General features: G+C 38.0%; 1 protein-coding gene across 7 annotated transcripts in view; it reads right to left on the reverse strand.

Moving 5' to 3' along the window:
• Nucleotides 1–25,729, reverse strand: part of MAGI2 (membrane associated guanylate kinase, WW and PDZ domain containing 2) — a 699,053-nt gene that overhangs the window by 213,281 nt on the left and 460,043 nt on the right. For all 7 annotated transcript variants that reach the window (XM_052680840.1, XM_052680841.1, XM_052680839.1 and 4 more), the window contains 2 exons: nucleotides 20,809–21,022; nucleotides 9,025–9,104 (listed from right to left, as the gene is read on the reverse strand). In XM_052680840.1, coding sequence (XP_052536800.1) covers nucleotides 9,025–9,104; nucleotides 20,809–21,022 — 294 coding nt within the window. The remainder of the gene's footprint in view (nucleotides 1–9,024; nucleotides 9,105–20,808; nucleotides 21,023–25,729) is intronic.

Raw genomic sequence — 25,729 nt, forward strand, 5'->3', positions numbered from 1 at the left:
AATGGATTTCTTTTCGTAATGTCATGAACTAATTTGAATGAAAGCCTGTGCTTTTCCATATCTAAGACCATGAGAAAATCTTGTCTCTGCAAGTTGCTGTCAGACAGTACCTGTTCAGGCAAGGACTCTGTGGGTCATAGTGATCTCCCCACTTGAACACACAATCTAGGTGAGTAGTGGGAGCGCTGAGCACACAACAGCCAAGTACTAGCTAAACAGTCAGAGAAAATAGACATTCTTTCTTACTTTTATTCATTCTTGTCTCCTTGCAATTATTAGCTCTATTTAAGATTAAGGTTAATACTCCACAGGGATTTGTATATCTGCTATAATGAGAAACTGTAATGGCTCTGAAAGCAACGCAATACTTAATAGTCCATTACAACTTAAAGGACTTATCTATCACACTGACAAGCAAGCTTCAAGGAAGCACTCCTGCACCTCAGGCTTCTTCTGGAGAGATTCCAGCAGGTTGCCTAGGGCTGGCCCCAAGGCATGGGCAACCAAAGTATGGACATGTGGACGGCTCCTCTGTCCTCAGTGTTACTCAAGGATGAACAAGATTTTCTCTCAGAATATGTGTCACTGCACCCAGATTGTCCAGTGAAGTATCTTCTGAACTCCCAGGAAAACAAAAACCACTAATGAAGAACCCCCCATTCTTATTTTTATTATCATTACTGTGACTTCACTGAAGGCTTTTTTTTTCAGTCAATGAATTTCCAGCTGGCATTGCCAGCACAAAATGCCTTTCAAATGGTTAGAAATATTCAAGAGATTTCCTCTTATTATTTAGTAGATTCAGATCTTAAAAAGCAACTTGAAAAAAAAGCATGTACTTAAATAGCATAAAAACTTATTGTGATCAATATTATTACAAGTAATTACAGATCCATTACAAAACTGATGGCATTAAATGCTGCTTAAAAAAAGGGTTAGTACATTGCAAAATAGAGTACTAATTCTGTGGTTTAAAGGTGCAGTATTCTTATCATCTGGAAACACCTGGATTTAAGTCACAACTGAAAGTGAATTCAGTAGTCTGTCAATCAATTTCCTAATTCCTAGTCATTTGTTCGTATCACAAAGCCACCAGGCAGGAGTGTGTGATGGGCAGTCTCTACCCAAAAGTGACTCAGTAGGAAGGGTTTTGATGCCTAAATTAAAAAGCATTTGCAGAGCAGTTTTAAAAATTTGCAGCAAAATTACTCATCTGTGCATGGCGCTCTCAGCTGAACCCTGCAAGCACTGCCTACTTGCCCTTTGGAAAAAAACCAACAGTTCTTGGCACAGCAACTCAACCCATCCCAGAGGAGGAGGTTAAAATGTCTAGGGACAATGTCATGCTCTGTGTTGCTCTTATATTTTCTCTCTGGATTGATTAATATGACACTATATTCTGCACTCCATCTGGCAGAGGAGCTTACTAAACATATTTCTCACACTTACAGCACAGTATCTTTACCAAGTTGTAATAGAGAAAGTTTATGTGTTTTAAAATAAAAAAAAATAGGTCTCCTAACATTTTTTTCATGGATAAGCAGCAACCTCAAGAGAATGTGCAGAGGAGGTCATGCTCTGGCTGATAAGCAGAGGAAAAACTTCAGAGCCTTTAATATTTCACTGAGCTCTGGATCAATATTTAAGACGCAAGCAAGTGATCAACCTCTGTCTTCAGCTGTCTCTGTCTCTACAGTGGCTCATCATTTGTACTCCATCCTCTACCCATGGATAAATACCCAACAAGAGATCTAGATTCCCTTTCAGGCACCAGATCATCACTTATCAGATGCTGCAGCAAGTACCTGATCCCTTACAACGGGGAAATCCCTGCTTTTCCCTTCACGGAGAGGAACTCCTTTGGACATCTGTCATTCATCCCAAACTTCCTCTCTTGATGGCAATTACTTAATGTGTACATATCGAGACAAAACAGTTCTGTATTTTCCATGGAAAATACCAGGTCATATTTAGACTACAGCCTCCAAATAGCTACAGTGAAGAGTTAAACTCATTTTGGATATCTCTGCACTTTCTTATGAGATGGACAGATGACTACACAGAAAGTCTTTCAATGCAGTAGACAGCTATTCTTTATTAAATGAGGACAAAAAACCACAATAAAACGTAACAGAGGTTAACTAGCTTTTTGTGAATTGCAGGGCTGTCGCATACTATGTACAGAAAACTGTTAGAAACAGGCGCTGTGGCCTTTATTTAGCAATCCTATCATCTGTAGCTTAGTTGTATGTTTTAAAGGAACACTGAGCTAAAATTCTCCAAGGCAGTTTTCCTGAAAAAGCGCCCATATGCACTGCTAACAAAATAGGTGGAGGCCTTTTTACATATCGTGATGTATCATTCCACATAAAAACATTATTTAATATGCTGACCTATTTAATAACCAACAACATCCCAGAATTTAAAGACAACAATCTATGCCAGTTCGAAGTTGAAAAAAGAGACTCTCCTCACCAACACCAAATATAATTCTCTGGAAATAGGGTTTAAAATAAAAATGCTGGTAGACCCTTGATTGTAATGGAACAAATGGTACCATTTAACACATAATGCAACTACTGCTTAACATTAGATATCAATCATGACATGTATAATTCTAGGAATTTTTATGGTGATCAAGTAAAAAAACACTTTTCCAAAGCTGGTATCTCTTTCCACTTTGGTGTCTGAGGCAAATGAACTCTGTGTGTGTTCATACTGTCTGTCTGTTGAAGTCTGAATCTATCACTAGTTTTCAACTAAAGTTAGCTGAGTCACAGATGTCTCACAGATAAACACATTAAATGATATGTAAAAATCAGCAAATGTGAAGGGGAAGATGCCTTATAGGTGCTCCTGCACCCAGGACGTTACACTGGGAGCACAGCAGATGGCCCGGCCCAACCTGCTCAGAACCTGCAGGCTGTCCTGGAATTTGAGGAACCCACAAAGTCTTGGGAGAGCCTGGGAGAGTGGGAGAACAGGGAGGCTGGAAGTGGATGGAATGACATAAGGTAATCTCGGAAGAACTGAGGCTGTTTCTTCTTAAGTTAGGCAAAATCTTTGTCAGAATGATGTATTTTGGCTATTGATCTTTTTATGTTTTGATTTACTCATCTTCTGGTAACTGACTGATTTTTGACACTATGTGATCATTACTTTTTCTGATAGAATTTTTATGATGTTCTCCCACAGAAAGAAAAAGTGACCTCAAAAGACTGTCAGAAATAAAAATAATTTTATAAATAAAATAAATAGACTGCAGTGTGCTGCTAAAGATGTGAGATCACAGCCTAGTCCCCTGGCTCAGGAGCTGCTCAGGCTTTCTGATAGAAAATACCAGAGAATCCTAAAGGAAGTTTTCAGAACCAACTTAAAAAACAAACAAACAAACAAAAACAAACAAAAAAGCAACAAAAGAAAGCAAAACAAAAATAACCCCACAAACGTGCAAAGAAAAAAAATAAAATTAAAAGACTTTTACAACTCACAGAGAGAAAAATTAGAGAGAAGCAACAAGCATAATATCATATTGAAAGAGACAGTATTCAGGGTCACAGAGCTCTTAAAAAGCCCAAAAGCTTCCTAGCGTCCTCTCTCAGCTCATACTGGGCTCCATTCATTCAACAGAAATGAGGGCTTGATTTGTAGCTGTAAGATGTCTTGCTGATGCTTTGCCTAAACAGCATGGTATGGCATTTCCTCCTCCTTTCACTGTCTTCCCTTACCTGAACTGTTTTGCACAAGTCCCACATGTAAATCTCTGCTACAGATGCAGCGCAACCCACCAGAAAGGCCCCAACTTCTTTTTACCAGAAAACAGAAATTTGGTTTCAAATGCAAGGTTACTATTGCTTTGGCAAAATGAAAACTTATCTGCAGATGAGTATTTAGCTACTACACACCGCCACTAGTGGGCACTGGAATGCACAAACAGTATCCATACAAGACAGAAGTTCACATGTTGGTGGCCAGTGAAAAGAGATGTAAGAATCAAGAAGTAATGCTTCACCCATAAAAACAGCACACCTCAAGTGCATCTACAAAATGCAAATATAAGGAGATGACATCTTACAACATGATGATGAAGAATCAGGTAAACAATGACAAATAACTTCTTATTATGCTTGTGATTTACTTTGAGTGGTAATTTCTGTAGAGTTCTGCATAGATTTAACAGTAGAGCCACTTGTACTTGCTAAAAGGAAGGAGGTGTATGCAAACATAGACATTTTGTAGCTTAATCATGGCAGAGATAGTAAAAGAAATCTGAGAAATAGGAAAAAAAAAATGTTTGTTATGTGGTTTGACTTCTTGAAGAAATATGGGATGTATTAAATCTAAATAAGGTGAGAAAGTCCTAGATTTTGGCGTTGTTTCTTGTTTTTTTTTAATGATATGAAAAATTACTAATTTTAACAAAGCCTGGTGACATTTGAGAAAATACTTGTGTAGTATTTCTGTTTTGCATTTGTGGAGATATAACAACAGAGTCAGAGTTGCCCATATAAACTTTCTTCCATCTCTGAAAATCTGTCTTTCTACCAGAGTTAGATGGTTCAGAGAGGAAGAACACCTACTGGAAACAAGCAAAACGGTCAGCTGCAGACTAACTGCAGGATTTCAGTTATTTCTAGTATTAGTATGCAGGGGTATGCAAAAACTGGCAAGGCAGTAGCTTAGACCAGCAACACAAAGTGGGACTGTATGTTAAATTGTGAGATCTTGAGAAAGAACTATTTCTTAGCAATAAGGCACTGATAACACAAAATCATATTATAATTTTTTTTTTCTTAATTCTTAAGACCTTCTAAAGAGGTCAACAAAGAAAAAACGTGCTCCTGTGTCTCACATGAAATGTTTCCAGCTAAAAATGTACTACATAAATTTTTAGAAAAAAGTAAGGAAAAGTAGGCCTGTGTACTCATGTGAATGCTTCCTGCTGTTGTAAGACAGTTACTACTTTGAGGTTACAGATAGCCTAATCAGAGGCCATCCTTTTGATTTGGAATTTAACATTCACCTTCAAGTTTTTTATTTTGTTTTGTTTTCTGGCATACTAAATATATCAAGAATTAAAAAAACAGTTATATAATAACGATTAAAAAATCACCAGTTTTCTTTCTTTCTTTTTTTTTTTTTTTAAATTGGAGAAAGGGAGATTAGGATCTGAGATGTTTAGAGATGATCGATCAATGTGATGAAGTTGGTCTTGAAGATGGAAGAAGAACTGAGTTCTTGAATTCATGGCTATCTGCATGGTACCACATGTACCTCACTAAGCAGTGAGAGAAAACTCTTTGGCTAGGGTGAAAAGTCCTACATGGCCTAAAGTGGCAAAGTACGGGTATACGGAAGTTGAAAGTACTAGGTATTTATGCCTGAACCACATCTCTGGGCCCCTTCATTGTTAAAATAGAGCTGGTATGCACAGTCAATGAAGTCAAAAGGCAACTCCACTCTCCTAAATAAACATCGCTCTTTTTCAGTCAAGTTTGTGGGTGTAGAGTAGATGGAAAGGCACATGACAGATGATAATAGGTGAAATCAAAGCTTTATTTATAGTTTTGACTCTAGGTGATAGGAGGTTGGCATAAAAAGCAAGAGTGATAGAGACTACTATCGATTGGAGTGGATTAGAAATGAACTAAATGAAATGTGATTTTCAGATCTCAGGAAATTTCCGCAGATGTTTAATCCCCAATTTTCTCCAGAATGGAATTTTTCCTGAAATGGATTAAAGAATTTGAAAAATTAAATTACTTCATTTCTTCATTTCCACATTAGACTACATTTTATTGCCTTATGGGACTTGTACTTCTTTTCCATATTCTTTCCCAAAGAACAGACTCTGTTAGCAGACCATTCACACAACATAGCTGTAAGAATGCACATCTGAGAAGTCTGCTATGTGTTATAATTATATGTAAAATGTAGCAACCAGGGAATCTGGCTTACAGCATGCAGAACTACGTTTATCTGCAGACAAATACTGGTCAACCATTCTATTATTCTATGATTTTTCATGTGAAAAAAAAAAAAAAAAAAAAAAAAAAAAAAACCTAGAAAAAATTTAAAGGAAGTATTCTAATCAGACAAATCAAATTTTTTAGTTCTGGTTTTTAGGAGAGAAAAGATACCAGAAATGTGTAAAATATTCCAGTTTGCATTGCCAGCCATTTCTCTTTCCTGCTGTTACGAAATTCAAGCACCATACAAACAAAGAAAGAGGCAGTGTTGCTTCAGAGAACTACTATCTAAGTAGATCTGATGGAGAAAAAGTCAAAGTAATTTGCCGAAACTCACTCAGAAGGTCATGACAGAGACAGAAATAAAAATCAGCCCCTAAAACCTCCTGACCTACAAAGGGGGTAAGAGCAGTGTCTGTCATTAAAGAAAAACAGAAGGAGTTCACAGCATGAAGGCAGAGAAAGCTTAACATGGTAGAGCTTGTCAGTGTCTTGGAAAAGATGTCAAATTTTCTTCCGAGAGGAAGGATGTGCTGGAAAGTTAGTTCAGACTTTCAAATAGAAGTGAATGAGCACCAAGATTTGCACGTATGGAATGCTGGGGAATGTGGAGAATTAGTTTTTGGCAAAAGAACATTGAAGAGCTGAAAGTAGAGGAGAGGAGATGCTTGGAGCAGAGGGGGCCTTCAGTACTGTTAGACCAAAACATCAGGAAGACTCAAATATTAAACACTGCTCAGACTTTGTCGGGGTGGAGCTGGTGTGCTGGTGGCAGAATGAAGAAGGATTTGGCAGGATTTGCACAGCAAGAGAATATGAAAGTTGGGTTGTTCAGATGAAAACTTGACAGCAAGATCTGATAGGTGATAAGAGCATAATAGTATATCTCAGGGAATCAATACAAGTTTCAAATATTGCAAAAGAACTGTAATGACAACACAAGCTATGCAGATAGCGATACGGAAGGACGTTAACTATCATTTCCTATCTCAGCATGTTCTAAATTTTTCTATCTCTTAGTAAAAATGTGCCATAATAAATCATGAAATGTAACAGAAAAGATGTTTGGGATAAATAAGATAACCAAGTCATACTTAAATGTATTACTTCTTGACCTGATATTAAACCTAATTTAAAATTCCATACCCCTGTGTGCTATAACAAGCACCATGGTGGAGGATCTCAGAGCAAGGTATAGTCATTTTAAAGCATTTTCAAGAGACTTTCTTCTGCAGGTATTGGACATTTAAAAAAAAATAAATAAATACAAGCAAACAACCAAACACCAGAAAACCACAGCAGCAATTTTTGAGCAACTGAAGAGCTTTAGGAAAAGAGGAGGACATTGCAAGAACAACCTCTATAAGAATACAAGACCTCTTCGTACTCTTTCAAGCTTCACTTCAGGTACTTTGCATTAATGAGGTGAGTAACTTTAAAGTACAGCATGACCCAGAACACTATCCTCATTCAATAATCTAGTAGTCAAATATCTGTAAGATAATGCTATTTTTTAATGCATTGATCTTCATTTAAAATTATATCAAACACTGCTATTTTCAGAATTTTTTGTGATCTCAATATAACAGTTATAAGAAAGAAAAAGCAAAAGCAACACACATTTACTCCAAGTAATGTGGTACGTTACTTTATAAATATAGCTGGATTTTTCTCCTGTTTTTTTCTGTGTGTATTCCTTCATATATGTAATTAGAGAGATTTATAATACAGAACTCCTGTGCCCCTGTTTTGTTTCAGTAACACTTCTTTTCAGAACAGAATTTACTCCAGGGACTAGTGTTGTAAGTGCTGGAATAAGCATTACAAAATCATTCAGACATGTAATTTCTGATGTCAGAAGAGAACGTCAGAATTACTGCTGAAATAAAGAAGGGATTTTTAGAAAAAGCAGCCTTTCAAAAAAGAAGTCATCTGCAAAAATGGAACAGTTTATACCAAATCATTGCCCCTAAATTTCACACAACCAGCAACTCTTCAGTGACACTTTATCAGCCCTAAATTGCACTGTTTTCTTTTGATTAATAATATCTACATTAAACAATGTAATGCATTTTAGAAAATTTAAAATAAATCAGACGCAGTATAAGAAAGCCTATTAGTCAGTTTAAAATACCAAAATGCTTTGAGATAATGTAAATAGCATGCATGCATCTAATTGTCTATATCTCATACTAGCAAAACAAGAAGCATTCTTTAGAAATCATTCCTTCTTAACTGGCTCATTTAATTTACACTGAAGTATTAAACAGTAAAATAAAATTCCTCAGAAAAAAGATCCATCACTGTGCATATTTAATTTGGCTTTATTAAATGATTCTGATCCCTGAAACTTTACTAGAGGAAAAATAAAAATCATACTGAGTGCATAAGCAATAGTTTGAGGAGATGTGTATTCCATCTCTCTCGTTGAGTTAGTCGATATACAACTCATCTCTCCTGCATTTCAGCCACAGCTCTCTAAGCATCCCCATACTATTTACACTGATAAATTTAAAACCCTTAACAACACAGTACCCCCAAATGCAGTCACAAACTCGGACAGACACAGATCTATTTTCTCCCTCCCACACGGTGCTTTATCAGACGCTATTTTGTTTAAATTGGCTACTAAACAGCATAGCACTGTACCTTTAAGTACAAATCAAACAATATTCATATTCCCACGGTGCTGCTAGCTTCCCTTATGCATTGAATCGCCTGTAGATTAAAAGCTCAGAATCTGAAAAGGGATTCTGTTCTGCAGACCAAAGTTCTCCGTAGGAGATGAGGGAGAGGGTCAGTCCCGGAGTCACACACACACAACAGGCAGAAAACACACTTGTGATCCTCAGCTTTGGATAGCATCAGAAAGGGGAATAAAAAGCAGAAACACATGGCACACTGAGAACTGGTATCACTTATGGCTTGTAACCAAAGCAGCAATTAAACACCTTTCATCATTCCCCCAAATGCCTGATTTTTGTAAGAACTAAGAGAGAGACACACACACAAAGGCAAATCCCCTCTGAGCAGCAACGAAAACTTAATAACCTACCATTTTCTTTGCACTCTTCTGGAGGTTTAGCCTTTTTCGCAAGTCGTGGATCCAGCCATGATGTTGTCTTTGTGTTATGGCTGAAAAGAAAAGAGATCACTCTGAGCAGACACATACTGAAAGGAATCAAGTTTATTCCTTAAGAAAAAAGGGTTAGTCCAACAAAATTGCAATCGATACACTTAATTTGCTTACTGGTTCTAAGTAGCCCTGAAGGAGGTGTAAGAGTAATTGTGCAAGGCAGCTGTAAATTTGGCAACCTCAGCTCCCTGTCCTCAAAGCAGCTATTTTTATTAAAATCAACTAGAATGTTGCCAAGTTAACCTCATTGAAAATGCAGAACTCATCCAGAGCAAAAGGAATTTATTACAAATACAGTGTTCTCCCGTTGAATGAGTGCAGGCGGCAGGATTCTGTACCAATCTCATAGTTTTCGGATAGAATTATTTTCATCTTAAACCTGTCCTTTTCATAAATGCAGGTTTCTTATTTCTCACCAGCAGCACTGGCAAGGCATAGCGAAAGTAATGCAAATTACGGCATGTTCCTGCAAAGACTATGTTTCCGGACAGAGTGATTAATGATACTTTGTTTAACAAACCTTTATCTCTTCATAGATAATCCTTCTATCGAGATAAAAAAGATATGCACAAGCTGAATGAATCATGTGGCTTCTTTCTATACTCTGAATAGATCTTTGAGGAATCAGCCATGAAATAGCACTGAACTGATGCGAACTGTTTTCTAAGAGATAATTTTGTCAAATGAATTGACACTTAACACACCTAATGAGACTTAAACCAAGATTTTTTCAATGTATACCTTTAGCATAAGCATTTGGATTTTGGAACCTTTTTTTTTTTTTTTTTTTTTCTAAAGTATGTTAAAGAAGGAAGATTATAAAACAGAAAAGGATGTGATCATTACTCCTTTATGTTTTGAGATGCTTTTCTTACAATACCATCATTCACAGTCCATTCTAACCCATGTTTTATTTATATGATACACCCTAGGAGGATGCTTGTTCCATACAATTTATATAGTACTGAATTATTTAGGTTATTATTAATTTGCTATGTCATTGTAAAGTATACTTAAGACCTCTCTTATAAACATTAGCATAAGGTGTAGAAAAATTGGGGGCCTGGCAAAAAATGGCTTAGGATGCAATGGTTAATTGGTGAGTTGCTGACTGATACAGTCCACGTGGTCCAAACAGCACTGGTTCCCCCAGGGAAAAATAAATGCATAGTACCAGCCCTTTCTCACGCCTTAACTCACTGTTTAAGCCTTGGCAGGTAATTTTTTTCCTCTGCCTTGATTTCTCCATCTCTGAAAACAGTGATAGTACTTACTGCTCAGCATTATTGTCACAATATTAAGTCTTCCTACCCACTTTGGATGAAAAAAAAAGGAGGTGAGCATCATGCACGGTTAAAATGGCAAACAAAATGAAAATTGAGGTATTTAAATTCCTATTTTAAGCACATCCTAGTCTGAAACACCATTTGTGACAGGTGAAGAGGAAAAATGAAATCTCCACCTATTTTAGGAACATGGCTGCATCTGCAGAATATGAAGAACAACAAACCAAAGGTAAAGCAAATTTGAAACAATGCCATCTGCCCATGCTTGATTTCAAATGTAAGTAAGATGCTTTCTCTGAAGATTTGGCTGCCTGTGGTCTCCTGTAGGGTTATTTTTATACCGCAGTCACAGCCTAGCTGCGGCTTGTGCAGACATACTTGAGCTAGCTTTAAATTAACTAGTGGAGCTACCAGCAGTGATGCTGTTGCAGCAGCGTGGAGCCCAGCGTGGGCTGCTCTCAGCTCCTTGGGTGCAGCCAGCAGCACACACTGAGATCCATGCTACTACGAGTGCCTCATTAGCAGTGCCAGTGCTAGGCACCAGCTTGGGCTATCGGTACAAGCTGCAGTGGCAACTCTGGAATATGGGCATGTCTGTGCAGTCGCCACTGACTCCCAGCTACTAATTCTGAATGACTGCAGGGACCCCCACTGGTTGCAGCGATTCACAGATAGTTTCCAATAGCTCTGAAAGAGCAGAATATACAACTACACTTAGGAATTTTTGCTGTGATATAAAATGCATCTCAAAGCACTTTAGAAAGGGAATAAAAGCCATCACTCCTATTTTAAAGGTGGGAAAATGGAGTCACAGAGACAGCAAGCAATTGTCCATAACCACCAAAAGACCCAGTGGCAGAAGCAGTGCTAATGGCCAACTCTGTTGTAAGCTGGCTGGCTGGTGTTTGCCTCGTAAGACTGCACGAGAGCAGAACAGACCAGTTCACCAGCCCTGAAAATATCCCTGTGACATTTATAGAATAGGCCTGAAATGAGTTTCCAGGCTTCTGCAAAGACAGGTGCCAAGCTGAAAATAAGCCCAATTCAGTGTTATTGTTTAAACGTGTGAATTGCTTGAATTACATCCTTTGAGGGTTTTGTTGAAACCAAAAGCAACAACAAGCAAACAGCTATGTTTCCCTTTAGCGTAAATGTAGCTTTCATTAAGCCAGGAGGACTACTGTCTTCCAGTTTTGTCCACTGTGCCCATTCCATGCAAAACTAAAACTAAATAAAAATGTCAACAGTTTTTCCAGCAGGAGAATGATCTTTCAGTCTGCAGCAGCATTTCAGAGAGTGAAGATGGTATCTCATCTAGATGAGGTCTTACAACACCCTATTTCCTCTTCTACTTTCTGTCTCATTCATCAAAAGTTTAAATTATCCACAAGAACTTTTATCTAAAGCAAGCAGAAGGACCAAAGTACCTTTTGAAAATCACCCCTCTGCTCCTTATACATCTCTGTGCTTGCTCCCTTGCTCCGCACCTGCTCTATCATTCGTACAGAAATTTATGGAATCACTTGCAATGGGGCTTCAAGTACTTCCAGACAGGTGCTCCAGCATATGGTAGAACTCCTTTTCCTTTTCTGAAGATCGACCCTATCTGAACGAATGCAGAATTAACAATAGGACAAGAGGGAACGGCCTTAAGTTGCACCAGGGAGGTTCATATTGGATATTTGGAAAAATTTCTTCTCGGAAAGAGTGGTGAGGTATTGGAACAGGCTGCCCAAGGACATGGAATCACTGTCTCTGGAGGTGTTCGAGAAGAGCGCTGATGTGGCTCTGAGGGACATGGCATACTGGGCATGGTGGGGATGCACTGACAGCTGGACTAGATGATCTTAGTGGCCTTTTCCAACCTTAATGATTCTGTGATTCTATTCTATAATTCTACGAACTCCATTTTCTAACATCTCTACAAAACCACCTTAGAGGCAATTGTTCGGATCACCTCAGCAACCAGGTACCCAGCGCAGCTACACTCCTACAGTGAGTAAACACTTGACTACCACCATGTGTCTCTCTGTAAAAGAAGAAAATAAGTGCTCCTGCTTTACAGCGTTGTGGTTGTCTCTGTATGTCTATTTCTCTGCTACTGAGGAGGTAAACACAGCAGGGTCCTCTCCCAATCTGCTTTGTGCCAGCTTTGGAGTTTCAGGCTTTGGAAAGATACTTCTCTTTCCATACACCATACTGTTGTTCAGGTTAATCTGAAGCCCCGTCCTTGGAGGCATTCCAGGTAAGACTGGACCAGGCTCTGAGCAACCTGATCTAGTTTTAGATGTCCCTGTTCATTGCAGGCGCGTTGGACTAGATGACCTTTGAAGAGATCTCTTCCAATTCAAATGATTCTATGATTGTACTCTATTATAACCTCCTGTTTTATGTCTTCCAGAAAGGACTAAAACTGAGCTTAGCCAACAGCAGAGACACAAAAGAGGAAGTTTGTTCTCCAGACAGACTGAAAATGAGAGGAAGAATGAGGGCTTGGTAGTGTTGGCTGTCTGAATGTCCCAGGGCAGGCTGCAGGGACAACACAGGGAAGATGTCAGCTCCTCTGAGTCCTACTGCTCTGCCTCTTCCATATTCAGATCTGCAATGGATTAGAATCTGTAGAAGCTACAGACAGCATTTAGCTCCAAAAGAGTTTTTAACCTAATTTAAAAGAAGCCCTGGTAGGAAAGTTTTAACAATGATAAGAAGACAGAAGGAAGAGTAAAATGGTCAAATTAATACCAATGGCAAAAGTAACTCTGACACACATCCACTGCAAAAGCTGTGAACATTTTAATGTGTCTTAAGCACTAAAAATCCTGTAAAACGCATAGAGGATAAGCTGTCCTGCCTCACCACTACATCTAACCATGCGTGCTCTTTGAGGAGTCCTGCAGATAGGCCAGAAGGAGAAGGGAATGAGGATTTGCAGATTAGTTATGAATGAGTTGTGGAATAACAGAGGCGGTTGTGGAACAAATGCACAAACGTTCAGAACAGTTGTCACTGCCTGAATGAGCATGAAGCGATGCAACAGAAGCATCCTGTGAAAAATACAGCTGTGGCTTCACCAGCATTTTCCACTGGCCACCATTTCATTACTCAGCAATAACCATATCTCATAATTAATGGGCAGATTTATAAAGGCTATACTTACACAGTTTCCATGATATTGATTAATAGCTACAATGACTGAACTAATACATGGTTGCTGACAAACCAACCAGGTATGCCTCAGAATGTCTTAAAATCAGCAGCAACCTCCTAATTCTGGAAACCTTGAAAGCAGTGAATGAAAAATCTCTTTGGTTCTGGCAGATAGAGGTGGAGCATGAGAATAGCAGAACATTTGCAAATTCAGTCTGATTTATTAGCTGCTGTACAATTTTAGACCCGAGGTTTATTGCAGTGTTGAAAAATAATGTCAAAATAAACTCCACCAGAAATGATTACTATTTGACTATACTAGCCAAAAGTCAATATACTAATTACTGAAAGTTAACTTAAATCTTCTTTACCAAGCACTTACACTTGCCAGAAATAGCTTATTGCAGTGTCCTACCATATCAATTAGAATAAGTTATAAACTTACATGAAAAAAAAAACCCAAAACATTTTTCAGCTGGTTTAAATGGAGTGAAAGAAGCTCAGAATACTTCCCAGAAACTCTGACTCAACCTCCCGTTCCTCTCTTTTAGATCTGCTTAGTAGATCTGCTCTCAGTACTTTGCAGCCTGTTCAAAACCCAATTTCCAATTATCACTAGAGCTTGGTGCCAGCACCAAAGACTCTCTAGCAGTTCAGTGGATATTTGTCCATACTTTCAGGTATTAAGAAAACCATTGCTTGGAGTGTGGCTTTTCTTGCTTAACAATGTACTAACTTATTATTATTTGTCATTAAGTATATTATTTTACTCAAGATTTTTAATATGATAGATTGGTGTTAGCAATCTGCCAGTTTAAAGCACATAGATGAAGTTACTTGTAGTAACAAAGCACTCAGAAAATCTCTTGAAACATTTCTGAAGGGAATACAGAAAGCACTTACTGACTGTAATAGCTTTAACGTCTTCTGAAAACACTGCAAACCTATTCTAAATTGTGACTCTTGCAAGGTATGTAATTTGCACGTTATTGTGAAAGGCATTTCAAAATGGGTATTTACCAATGTGCTGCTTCAGTGTATTCGGGGACAGCACATATGGGTTTGTTTGGGTTTTTATTGCAAATGCATAACATTCAAGATGGTTCTCAATAGAACAGCTTGAGCAAAGGAGAGTACACGAGGCAGAGAGAAACCAAGTGCACTATAGGCCACCTGACTTTCATATTAAAATGCTTACTCCTTTCCCTTGTTTGTATACCTCAGATTTGACTATCTGCAGAGCTTTGAAGAAACTGATTTTCAAGCAATTTACATGTATGGGGACAGAGACAAAAAAAAACTGAGCAGTAAAATCACCATTTCGCAATTTATCCTTTGTGGGCTATTTCCCAAACTTCTTGCACAAATGTAGGGAGAGATGCAGAAGGGACTCCACTTCTGGCTATGATGAGAATGAGAGAAGATATGACTGCACTTTGTGTTGCACATCACACTGTTGGTTTGTGCTAGGTGTGCATGGAATATGAGGTCCTTAAGAGATAAAAGTTTGAGGATGCCCATTCTGTGCATCCCAGAGGGCCCTGGGCAGTGGTAAGCACTTATGTATTTGTACCAAATACAGTGGTGCTACCTCTTGGCATTTGTAGGAGCAGAAGACGCATATATAAGTTTTTGAAGGAATACATAAATGCCTAAGGTCTCCTACAGTCATTTCTGCTGCTTAAAGCACTCTCTTTGACTCAGGCAGCTAAATTGTGACCAGGAATGGACCTCATTTCATGTGACTGCCTTCTAGAAACTATACAGCTAACTTGTAGGATTCTTCTCTACTCAAAGGAGAGGCACCTATACAGAATAATTTATCTTACTTGTTTTAGGGTGGGATTAGGGACCTAAACATATGCTCTTAATATCGTGTTTGTCTCTATGGTGTCTTTCAAGTGGTCTCCAGCTGCCATTCTGTAATGGCATTGGGTTTGTATCCTCAGAGTACGGAGTCAATTATTTATACTCCTAGAAATAACTTCAGTTTCATCTGAAAATATTTCAGTTCATATTTCAGTATTTCAGTATTCTGACACATGAACCAAATCACAGTGAGGGAGACAACCACACTTCCTTCAGAAGTGTACTCCTGACAAATATCGACACATTCCTGTAGTGGTACCCTTGTATATCTTAGGGGATTTCTACTAATAAAAGCACCTATTTTGGGGTAAATGAACGTCACCCTTTGCCTTCGATGAATCAGACTGGAGATAATTACCTCTCATCACTGACCACAAGAAGAGTGTTGGCAAGTGGTTTATACTGATACCAAATGCTGGAAAGCAAGCTAGGTGAATGGAGTCTACTAGTTCATTTAAAGGAAAGAAGATGAAAGAATATAATACCATTACAGATATCAGACGAAAGGTGTTAAAAGAGGAACTCCGCAGAGCAGCAGAGACATTTGGGGAAAAGGTAAGAAATTAGAGAGCGAGGAAAGACAACAGGAGTTGAGCTGACAGTTTGGCCTGGATGTCAGCATAGATTAAAAAGCAGTTGAGAGTTAAGGAATATTTAGCACTGGTACACATTAAGAATGTCTTCAGAACATCGAAATATAAAAGAATAAAAAAATCAGTATCAGTAAGCAAAGTTTTTTCCAGTTCCAGTCCCTCACTCTAAAGTAATTTGTCACAAAGCAAGGAACTGGTTGCAGGAGTAAGAAATTGCAGGTGATCTTTCCTGGTGTCAGTCCCACTGTGCGTCATGCTGAAAGACAAAGACTGGAAGATGTGACAGTTGTTATGCCTAATTGAAACAGACAGATTCAACACAACATGTAGAGATAGAAAAAGCATCATGGACATCTATGATCAAATTTACATGTCAGTACTTCTAGTATATTCTATTATGAAAGATAAAGGTGGTCAAATTCGGTGTGGTTATGCTTAACTAATATACTTTGCTTTTTGATGGTGAACTGATGAAGAAGCAGGAAGAGTTGAGTACACAGTGATTCCTCAGGTAAGCAAGATGCTAGGATAAACATGCTACTCCTGCCAATCAAAATGCTTTTCTACCTTAAAACTTAGAAATACTGATCCCATTGAAGTCAACCACAATATTCTTAGAAACAAACTGGGTCAGATTTTTACTTTTTTAGTCTGTAGCTGTACATCTCTTCAGGTAACACCTGAAATAGCACCAGCTATATTCAAAACATTAATGGCTGTTTTTTACTGAGGAGAGTCCTTGGAAGAGACCTATTTTATGGGTGTTTTGTAGCCTTTTATGATGCGCTCATGAAAAGTACTTCTAACTAAAAAAAGATACTGCAACGGGTCCAAAAAGCAACGCTGACTGTAAGATTAGGGAAGGAGATGTTAATGGGGGAAGAGACTTTATATCTGTGAGACACACTGGAAAGCGTTTTCTTAAACCACACATGTCCAAATTCTCCTAAAAATGATCACCACAGTTCAAAGATAATCTCTTACAGATGTATTACAGAGATTTAAGTTTATTCTAGACTTTTCTTCAACTAATAAAACAACCAATAATGTTGTATTAGCAAAGAAGTGCTTTGAACAGACTAAGTAAAATTGATTTTGTTATGGGTTATGCAATGTCCTTGAGACAATTCATTAAGGCTTAGCTGTAGCTCAGCTTGATGACAGGTAGCTCTTCCTGGCTTACGTCTTGCACCTTGCAATCCTTCCAGAGAGCTCTGCTCCCTTGGTGGAGAGGGCTGCAGAGAGAGGCAAAATTGATCCTGCCTTTTAGAAATAAGTCTCATAAAAACCACGACAGACCATTTTTACAGGATGGTCTATGATGTAATGGTGGAAGCGATGGAGTATGAGAGTTGAGTGAGTGCTGGATTTAAGGCTGACTGCCTATTACAGTAAATGCACCAAGATACTTGCTTCTTTTACATTCCCTTCAACACTGCACTGGGACAGCACAGCAAACATCGAATGCCTGAGATCCATCAGAGCCAATGTCTGCTGACTTTGCAAGGACAATACAAGGCTCCTCTCTCTAGTACGTGGATTGAGAGCTGTTGGCAAGGTGAAGTCTGAAGGCTATGGGGAATTTCAGCCTTTCCTTAACCCCAGGAGACGGAAAAACTAAAAATCAGTGACAGCTACAATTTAAACCAAAATAAGCATCAAAATAAGTCACACTCATCATCTCTATTTAAAATAGGGAGGAAGGATTAGAACTGGATTCTTTTTCTGGTGATATTCTAATTTATATACAGTGTTTTAATTATTGCATGTTCCCATTAGCATATGTTTCAAATGAAAGTAAAAGTTGGAGGTGAACTCCTATTCGTGTAGAATGTACTTGTATTTAAAAATCTGATTCCATATGTAAGGGAGGCTGGAAGCAACCCAAGAAATGTACTGAAGTAGCTCTTCCTGAAAAATAGTGCTAAGTATTATGCAGTGGGCAGGGATGCTCTTACGCTCTTCCTGTTCTTCTTCCTGTGAATGCTAATAAAGGTAAGCACAGGGTCATGCACCTATGTCAAAAAAAGGGAAAGAAATAAAGAAACAAACTGAGTCATACTCTAAAATGCAACATCCTCTGAATTATCCAGTTAATCTGGTGTTTGATTTTTTCTTTTAGAGCTTAAAGCAGAGGAAATTCCTTCCAGTGTGCTTTATAAAATGCTAGCTGGGCCGTTAATGATTAACAAATAAATAATACCGCCTACAGTTAACTTTCTTCTCCTGAAGACACTCCCTCTCTCTGTAAATCTGCCACGTTGCTTCTGATGGGAGTGCTGATAAATGAAATCAGATGCAAGCTTTAAGTATTAGCTTGAAACGAATGAATGAAATTGCTGTCATTCACTTTAAGACCTCTGAGTATACCTGTGACAATCTGGAACTTGAGGTAGCTTACGGCTTGAAGTCCTTGGGGTTCAAAGCCACAATTCACAAGAGCCTCGAATAAAGTAATAAAAGACGCTGCCTAGTATGACTTTTTTACACCCATCATGATGTACACTTTAAAAATGTTTGGTTTTCATCTATTATTTAATAATCTTTACTACTGTTCGGGGAGATGTTAGACAAATAGGTTTTTGTTGTCTTTTTATCTTTCCGTTTTTTTTTTCCAGAAAGCAAATGGAGTCTCTTTATGCCATTAACCAAAGTGACTTCTAAACAAAGAGGCAATTTAACAGCATTCCCACAGCATTGCATTCCAACTTAACCCTGTGAAGACTGCAGTGTGAAAACCCAGATGATCAAATAACTGTTACTTTACTGGGATTCTAGTAAACAATTACAGACATGAAATACCACATTTTTTTTGCAATAACATTATTCAAGAATATAATTCCAGCAGTAAAGAGCTCTTGTAACAGTCTTTCTACCCAGCTTGTACCTCTGATTGATTTCTTTATTTTACATAACATTCATTTAGTGGAAGTGAATGATGTACACTGTCAGAATGGTAGTGTAAATCAGAGCTTTTTCAGGATAGGAAGTAAACTGTAACATCAAAGGAATATGAGGAGTGGAATGGCTGCTGCATAGAGTGGCAAGGTTCTTCTCATTCACTGCATTTTTTACAAACTACTTATTTATTTTCTATTAAACTGCCTGCTTCAGTATTTGCCACTTTCACAGCTGGGTGTGTTAGTGATTGCACCCCAAACCTCATCTCTCAAACATAACAGGCTTTTGTTACATCAAGTAAAACAAAAGTACCATATAATTCAGACTGCTCAGTGTTCTCTCCCAGAGCATTCAATATATGCAGAAAAATTCTATATTAGTAGTGAGGTAAGAAAGAAACAAAGGTTTATGCTTACCCTGAAGTCATTTTAATTCTTCTCTGCTTGCTCGGGCAAAGTTACTATATTTATTCTTTTTCTAGAATAAGCACATTTTTGCCCTTTTCAACAAAGACACTTATGTTTTAACAGTTACTGCTCTTTTCAGCCTTACATTCGCCAGAAGCTATAGTTGGTCATGTCAGTGTTTAGAAAAAACAATGTACACAAACTTTATTCTTATCATCTGTTTACGCTTCATGAGATTGTCACAAAATCTTACATGAAATAAGGGACTTAAAATAAAAATGACATAGCCAAACATTATTTTTACCTACTAGTAATCAGAATAATGGCTAACACTCCAAATTGTTTGAGGCAGTTCCTTAAAGCAAACATGAATGTTACTGCTTCCTCTTTAAGCAGTGTTGTGCAGATGACTGTACTGGCTTTTCCTTCCACTTTTTTTATGAAACATGAGATAATATGAACTCACTCATTTGCTCTATTTTTATTCTGATAATGTGTATTAATGACTGCACTTAGCGAAGAAGGAGCTTTCATATCCATTCATTCAGTGAGTTGGCTAATTAACAACAGTAGCAATAGGTACATATACCATACCAGGAAAATGTTTCTACATGTTCTACATTAATTCTCCTCATTGTCCATTATCCCTTTTATTATTTCTAAATGTATCATGGTCTCCATCTACTATTCACTGGTTAGATTTCAGCTTTCCTATCTTTCTTCCCTTAAATCAGCAAAACTCAACCCTATCCCTCTGTCCACAAAAGGAAGACTCCAGTGACCACACAGCTCAGCACAGCAGAAAAGCTTTGCTTTGAAAAGAAGACAGGATGGCTCTACTTGCTGTTATCGAAGTGTTAATATCCAGTAACCTACTACAAAAAAACAACACAACAGTATGCTTCAATGTAAATCATTAATCATAGAATCATAGAATCACCAAGGTTGGAAAAGACCTAAAAGATCACCCAGTCCAACCATTCATCCATTCCCAATAGCTCCCACTAAACCATGTCCCTCAACACAACATCCAGCCTTTCCTTGAACACCCCCAGGGTCGGTGACTCCATCACCTCCCTGGGCAGTCCATTCCAGTGCCTGACCACCCTTTCTGAAAAGTAATACTTCCTCATGTCCAGCCTGAATCTCCCCTGATGTAGCTTGAAACCATTCCCTCTGGTCCCTCTGTCACTAATGACACGAGAGAAGAGGCCGACCCCCAGCTCACTGCAACCTCCCTTCAGGAAGTTATAGAGAGCAATGAGGTCTCCCCTGATCCTCCTCTTCTCCAGGCTGAACATTCCCAGCTCCTTCAGCCTCTCCTCATATGGCCTGTGTTCCAGATTAATGTAGTAATTGTCTCTTGTCTCTTGGGAGCCTTGACAGCCATAACATCAATGGAGTTTTAGAGTAGAGCAGTGCTCCACTCAACCATACAAACCATCTCACCACCCAGTTAAATATACTATATCTACTAGAAAGAAAAGAAATAACACTCACTCAATAAAGTAGACTTCCCCTTTTTCTGTATAAGCCATTTCCCAGTTATCAGGCAGTGGGCCCAAGTCATCATTCTCTTCAGGCTTTGTTTGTTTTGTTACATCCATATCCTCCTTTGCTTCTTCAGGCTGAGTATATCCTGGTGCAGGGCACGGTTGGGTAGAAGATACTTCACCTGAGACACCTGTGCTCTTGTCTTCATGTTCACTTGATTCTACAAGAAAAGAAGAATTACAGTTTTTGGATATTTAAATTAATGATGGATGATATACTGGGTGCAAGTCTTCAACAAACATTCTACGAACTGCGTCTTTAAAAAAAAGAGAAATTATTGGATTTACACAACAGTTCCTCTGATGATACATTTTTTATCTGGAACACAATAAAAGAAAGTAAAGCAATAAAAACAAACTGAAACAAGAAACTAATAAAGAGCTAAGAAATGAGCCAAAGAGTTCTTGCTTGTTTTGTCCCAGGAGTCCTTCCTTCAGCAGTTAACACTGAGCAAAACACAGCCTCGTATCCAGCAGAGATACTGTCTTGTGTCTCATAACTTTTCAGAATACACATCCATCAAGCAAATACCCTGTTTTGCTGCAGAAAACAGATCATTTTCAATTAAAAAAGTGAATGCACACATAATATCCATAGGTAAAGAAAACAATGGGACATTCATTAATTCACAGCTATATCTAAGCCATATATAAAGTGGTTGTGATTTCAGTCCCAATATAATCTGTGGGATTTTCCACAATGACAAATGCCTCCTATACCCTATGTATAGAATCATAGAATCATAGAATCACCAAGGTTGGAAAAGACCTAAAAGATCATCCACTCCAACCGTTCACCCATTCCCAATAGCTCCCACTAAACCATGTCCCTCAACACAACATCCAGCCTTTCCTTGAACACACCCAGGCTCGGTGACTCTACCTCCCTGGGCAGTCCATTCCAGTAATTCTGTGTCGTCGTGACCCAGAACGTATGGAGGAAGAAGTCTTCCTTTCCTAACCTTTTTTCAGTGCGTGGTCTTTTAGTGCTCACTGATATTACTTTATTTGTCTTACTACTGCTAACTCCAAGAAAGGATGCTTGAGATAACTTGTTCTACTGAAGAGATTTCCTCATCCTTGGGATGAATACACTTGGCTGACTGGTCTGTAGCCATGTGTTTGTATCATTTGGTCTATCTACCTACCATTTCCTCCAAAAATGGGATGGGAATCTGTTGCTTCAATGAGAGAGGCTCTCATCCTTGGACCCTGGATCCTTGTATTCTGCTGCGCTTAAGTGGAGCTTGATCACACTGAAGCAGAAAAGACCCCTGTATTTGACCAAATGAACTACAGCTAAAATAAGTTCATATTTTGAATGTATTTGCTGAATCTCCACTGACTGTGATTCAGTCGGCTGAAATGACCCTACATATTGAGATGAGTGGGCTGGCTGACGGATGACCACACTCTTACCTCACCTCCTCAGCAACACAAAGAGAAGAAAATACAATGAAAAAATGCTAGGGTCGAGAAAAGGAGATGAACAATGCTCTCCAATTGCTCACTATCACAGGATTGTACAAAAGGCTAAAAAGAAAATGAAATTGTTCAACATGAGCACTTGAAAAAAAACACACAGCCATGTAACAGTAAAATAGAGCAAGCAGCCTAGAAAATGGGATATGGCCAGGAACATGAAAAGTAGCAAGAAAACTTTCTGTAAGTACATTAATAATATGAAGACTAAAAGCAGATTCATTCCAATACGTGGGAAGGAAAGCTGATAACATATGACAAATATAAAACCACAAGGCAGTTAATACTCATTTTGCCTCAGTCACTACTGCAAAAAGGTTACCTATGATTAAATGACTAACATAAGTAACGTCAACAGTTGGGCTAAAGAAATCAGATTAGAATGGACAGAGAATGGGTCAGGTATAATTTAGATGAAGCAGCCATTTGCAATTGGCAGAGCCTGATGAAATGAAACCTAGGCTACTTCATGAAACAACGAAACAGACTCATGGCTAGTAGTGAATACACATTTTGAGATTCTACAGAGACAAGAAACTTCAGAAGGACAGAAAGTCTTGGTTTCTATATTTTAGGTTTCTAGATAGTTTAGATTCTTAATTTCTGAGCACCTAATCTCCCTCCAAAACAATGAAGTCATTCTGTAAAAAGGAGAAGCACGGCTAATGAAACTGTAATCACAGAATCATAGAACTGCCCGGGTTGGAAAAGATCTTAAGGATCATAGAGCCCAACCACAACCTAACCGTACTACCCAAACTAACAACCCCGAGCACTACATCTGAATGACTTTTAAACACATCCAGGGACGGTTACTCAACCACCCCCCTGGGCAGCCTATTCCAGTGCTTAATAATCCTTTCAGTAAAGAAGTTTTTCCTGATATCCAACCTAAAAACTTCATGTCTATCTATTTTTAATTCCTAGAAGGACACTGGGACTAGCAGTCCAACCACCTGCACATAAGCTCTTCAAAGGAGGTGGTGAATAATTGTCAAGATTTAGCACGAAGGAATTGTGCCAAACTCTTTTATTATTTTTTTATTTTTTGACAGAGTACCAGATGTTGTTCCTTACAGAAAATGGTAGACTAGCTGTCATTATCTTAAAAAAAAAAAAAAAAAAAAAAAAAAAAAAAGGCTTTTGACACATATATTAGATCATGTCTCAGAGTGATGGTCTAAAGCTTTACAGCCACATGCAGCTCATGCTGCTAAATGCTTGTATTTTAACTACTTGCTACTAGTATTTTATGCTGTTGGGAAATGTGAGTCTGTCTGTGGGAACAAATGAATTAGCAAGAGGCACAAGTGCAAGCTGCAAGTTTGGCTTAGCTGAATCCCACAAAAAAGCAGTAGGATCCAAGGGGAGATGGAGTCACCTGTTGCTTATGTGCCACTCACAAACCTCCCCTTGTTTGGCTTTCCAAATTCTGCTGCAAAATGCCACAATCAGTTCTAAAAATGGAGGTGGGGAGCAAATGTCTAGAAAGAGAAAAGAGATTCCTAACAAAAATACAGCAGAGGTATAGGAATGTGTGAGGGACATTTATCCATTATGCTTAGTCAATAATAATACTATTCCAAAAGGAGAGCAAGCATCATAGTACATAGGAAGAGTGAGAAAGAATATGCAATGTAGATCCTTTCATCTTCATCTACAGAAGGTTTTCAGCAGAAGCACAGAGCCCATTTTCAAGATTTTAATGTCAATGGAAATTTTTTTTTATTTCTAATTTCGAACAGGTGGATATGCAGGGCATTTTGGTATTATGGAGGATAAATTACCTCTACATGCACCAAGAAAAGGATAATGTAATTGCTGATAAATTCATCTCTATAAAGTAAAAGTGAATCTTCATCTGTTTTAAGCGTCATTGAGAGCACTGTGAATTGTTTTCTACACAAGTCCTGGCCACATTTCTACTGTGGGAATACTGATGCACAGATTAAATGAGGTCAAGATATAAAGTCAGATAGCACATGTGGCAGCAATAGAAAAAATAAACTTGGTGTATGTGTGCACTGTAAATAAGTATGTGTGCAGTGTAAATAATAACGGCCAGCCCATTGGTCTGATAGGCATGGTGATATTGCTATGTCCTAGGATTTTAGCATGATATCTGTAATATGTGTTCTTTCTCAGGATCTTATTTTCTACAGGTCTGAAGAAGTCAGATTCTTAGCTTTTGATAGCTATATTAACAAGCTGACAGAAAAAAATGTGAAAATTAAACCTTGAGGACTACAAGAAATATTTTCAGCCTGTCTCAGAGTTTGCTATCAAAACAAGGTGGAAATAGAGGTACATGATGCTTATTTAACAGTTAAAAATATAATTATGTTAAAGCCAATCTCGTGAGTTATTAATTTTTGAATCATTATTTTTAATAGTTTGTTTTAGTAATAAAAAAGTATCTTGTGAATAAAACTCAAGCAATTACGGAAGCATTACTTAATGTCATTTAATGTCATTTAGTTGTACACAATGGATGTCCTACTTGTTGGTTATCTGGAATGCAGCATTACAATGGTATTTCATCTTTTTCTACACGTATCTATCCTTCATATATTCCAGAAAGCGTACATATTCACCTTGCTGGTTTTTTTTTTTTTTTTTTCCTTTTTCCTGTTTACATATATTCTTACATAATATTTTATTTGATAAAAAAAGCAGAAGTCCTGGTTAAAAATTGGTAGTGCCTTAAATGTACAACTAAAGCTTGAAATAGTATAGTAATATGCTAGAGCACAAGTATCTATCATCAGATAACATCTGATACAAATACAAACCCTAACACGTCCAGAAATACTTTTGTCACTGAAAAATGCAATTGACTTTTCATCAAGTGAAGTCGTCTACTACAAAACAGATTACATGGCCCAGTTTTCTAAAATAATTTAGCACAGTATCTCAGAGAGTGTTCTGTGAAGTGGCAGAATAGGCACTAGCAAAACACCAGCAAGTTATTCCATGTGTAGAATACAAGAAACACTGGGGAAAAAAGTTACAGAATCATAGAACGGCTTGGGTTGGAAGGGACCTTTAACTTCCTAACATTAAATAGTCTAAGTCCATCTCTGTAGTATTTCAAATATCAGCAGTGAAAAATTTTACTGGATGAGATGATACATTCTCTATACAGCCCTTACACAATATTTTGGCTATTTGTTGAACTTGAAGATACACAAGCCTATAGGATATGATGAGATGAATCTGAGGGTCCTGAGGGTACTGATAGATGAAATCACTAAGTCACTATCCATCATTCTTGAGAAGTCATGACAATCTGGAGTCTGCCACTGACTGGAAAAGGGGAAACTTAACCCCCATTTTTAAAAAGGTAAAAAAAAAAAAGAAAAAAAAAAGACCTTGGAAACTAGAGT

Source organism: Tympanuchus pallidicinctus, unplaced genomic scaffold (genome assembly GCF_026119805.1).
Source record: "Tympanuchus pallidicinctus isolate F22 unplaced genomic scaffold, pur_lepc_1.0 scaffold19, whole genome shotgun sequence".
NCBI classification, from domain to species: domain Eukaryota; kingdom Metazoa; phylum Chordata; class Aves; order Galliformes; family Phasianidae; genus Tympanuchus; species Tympanuchus pallidicinctus.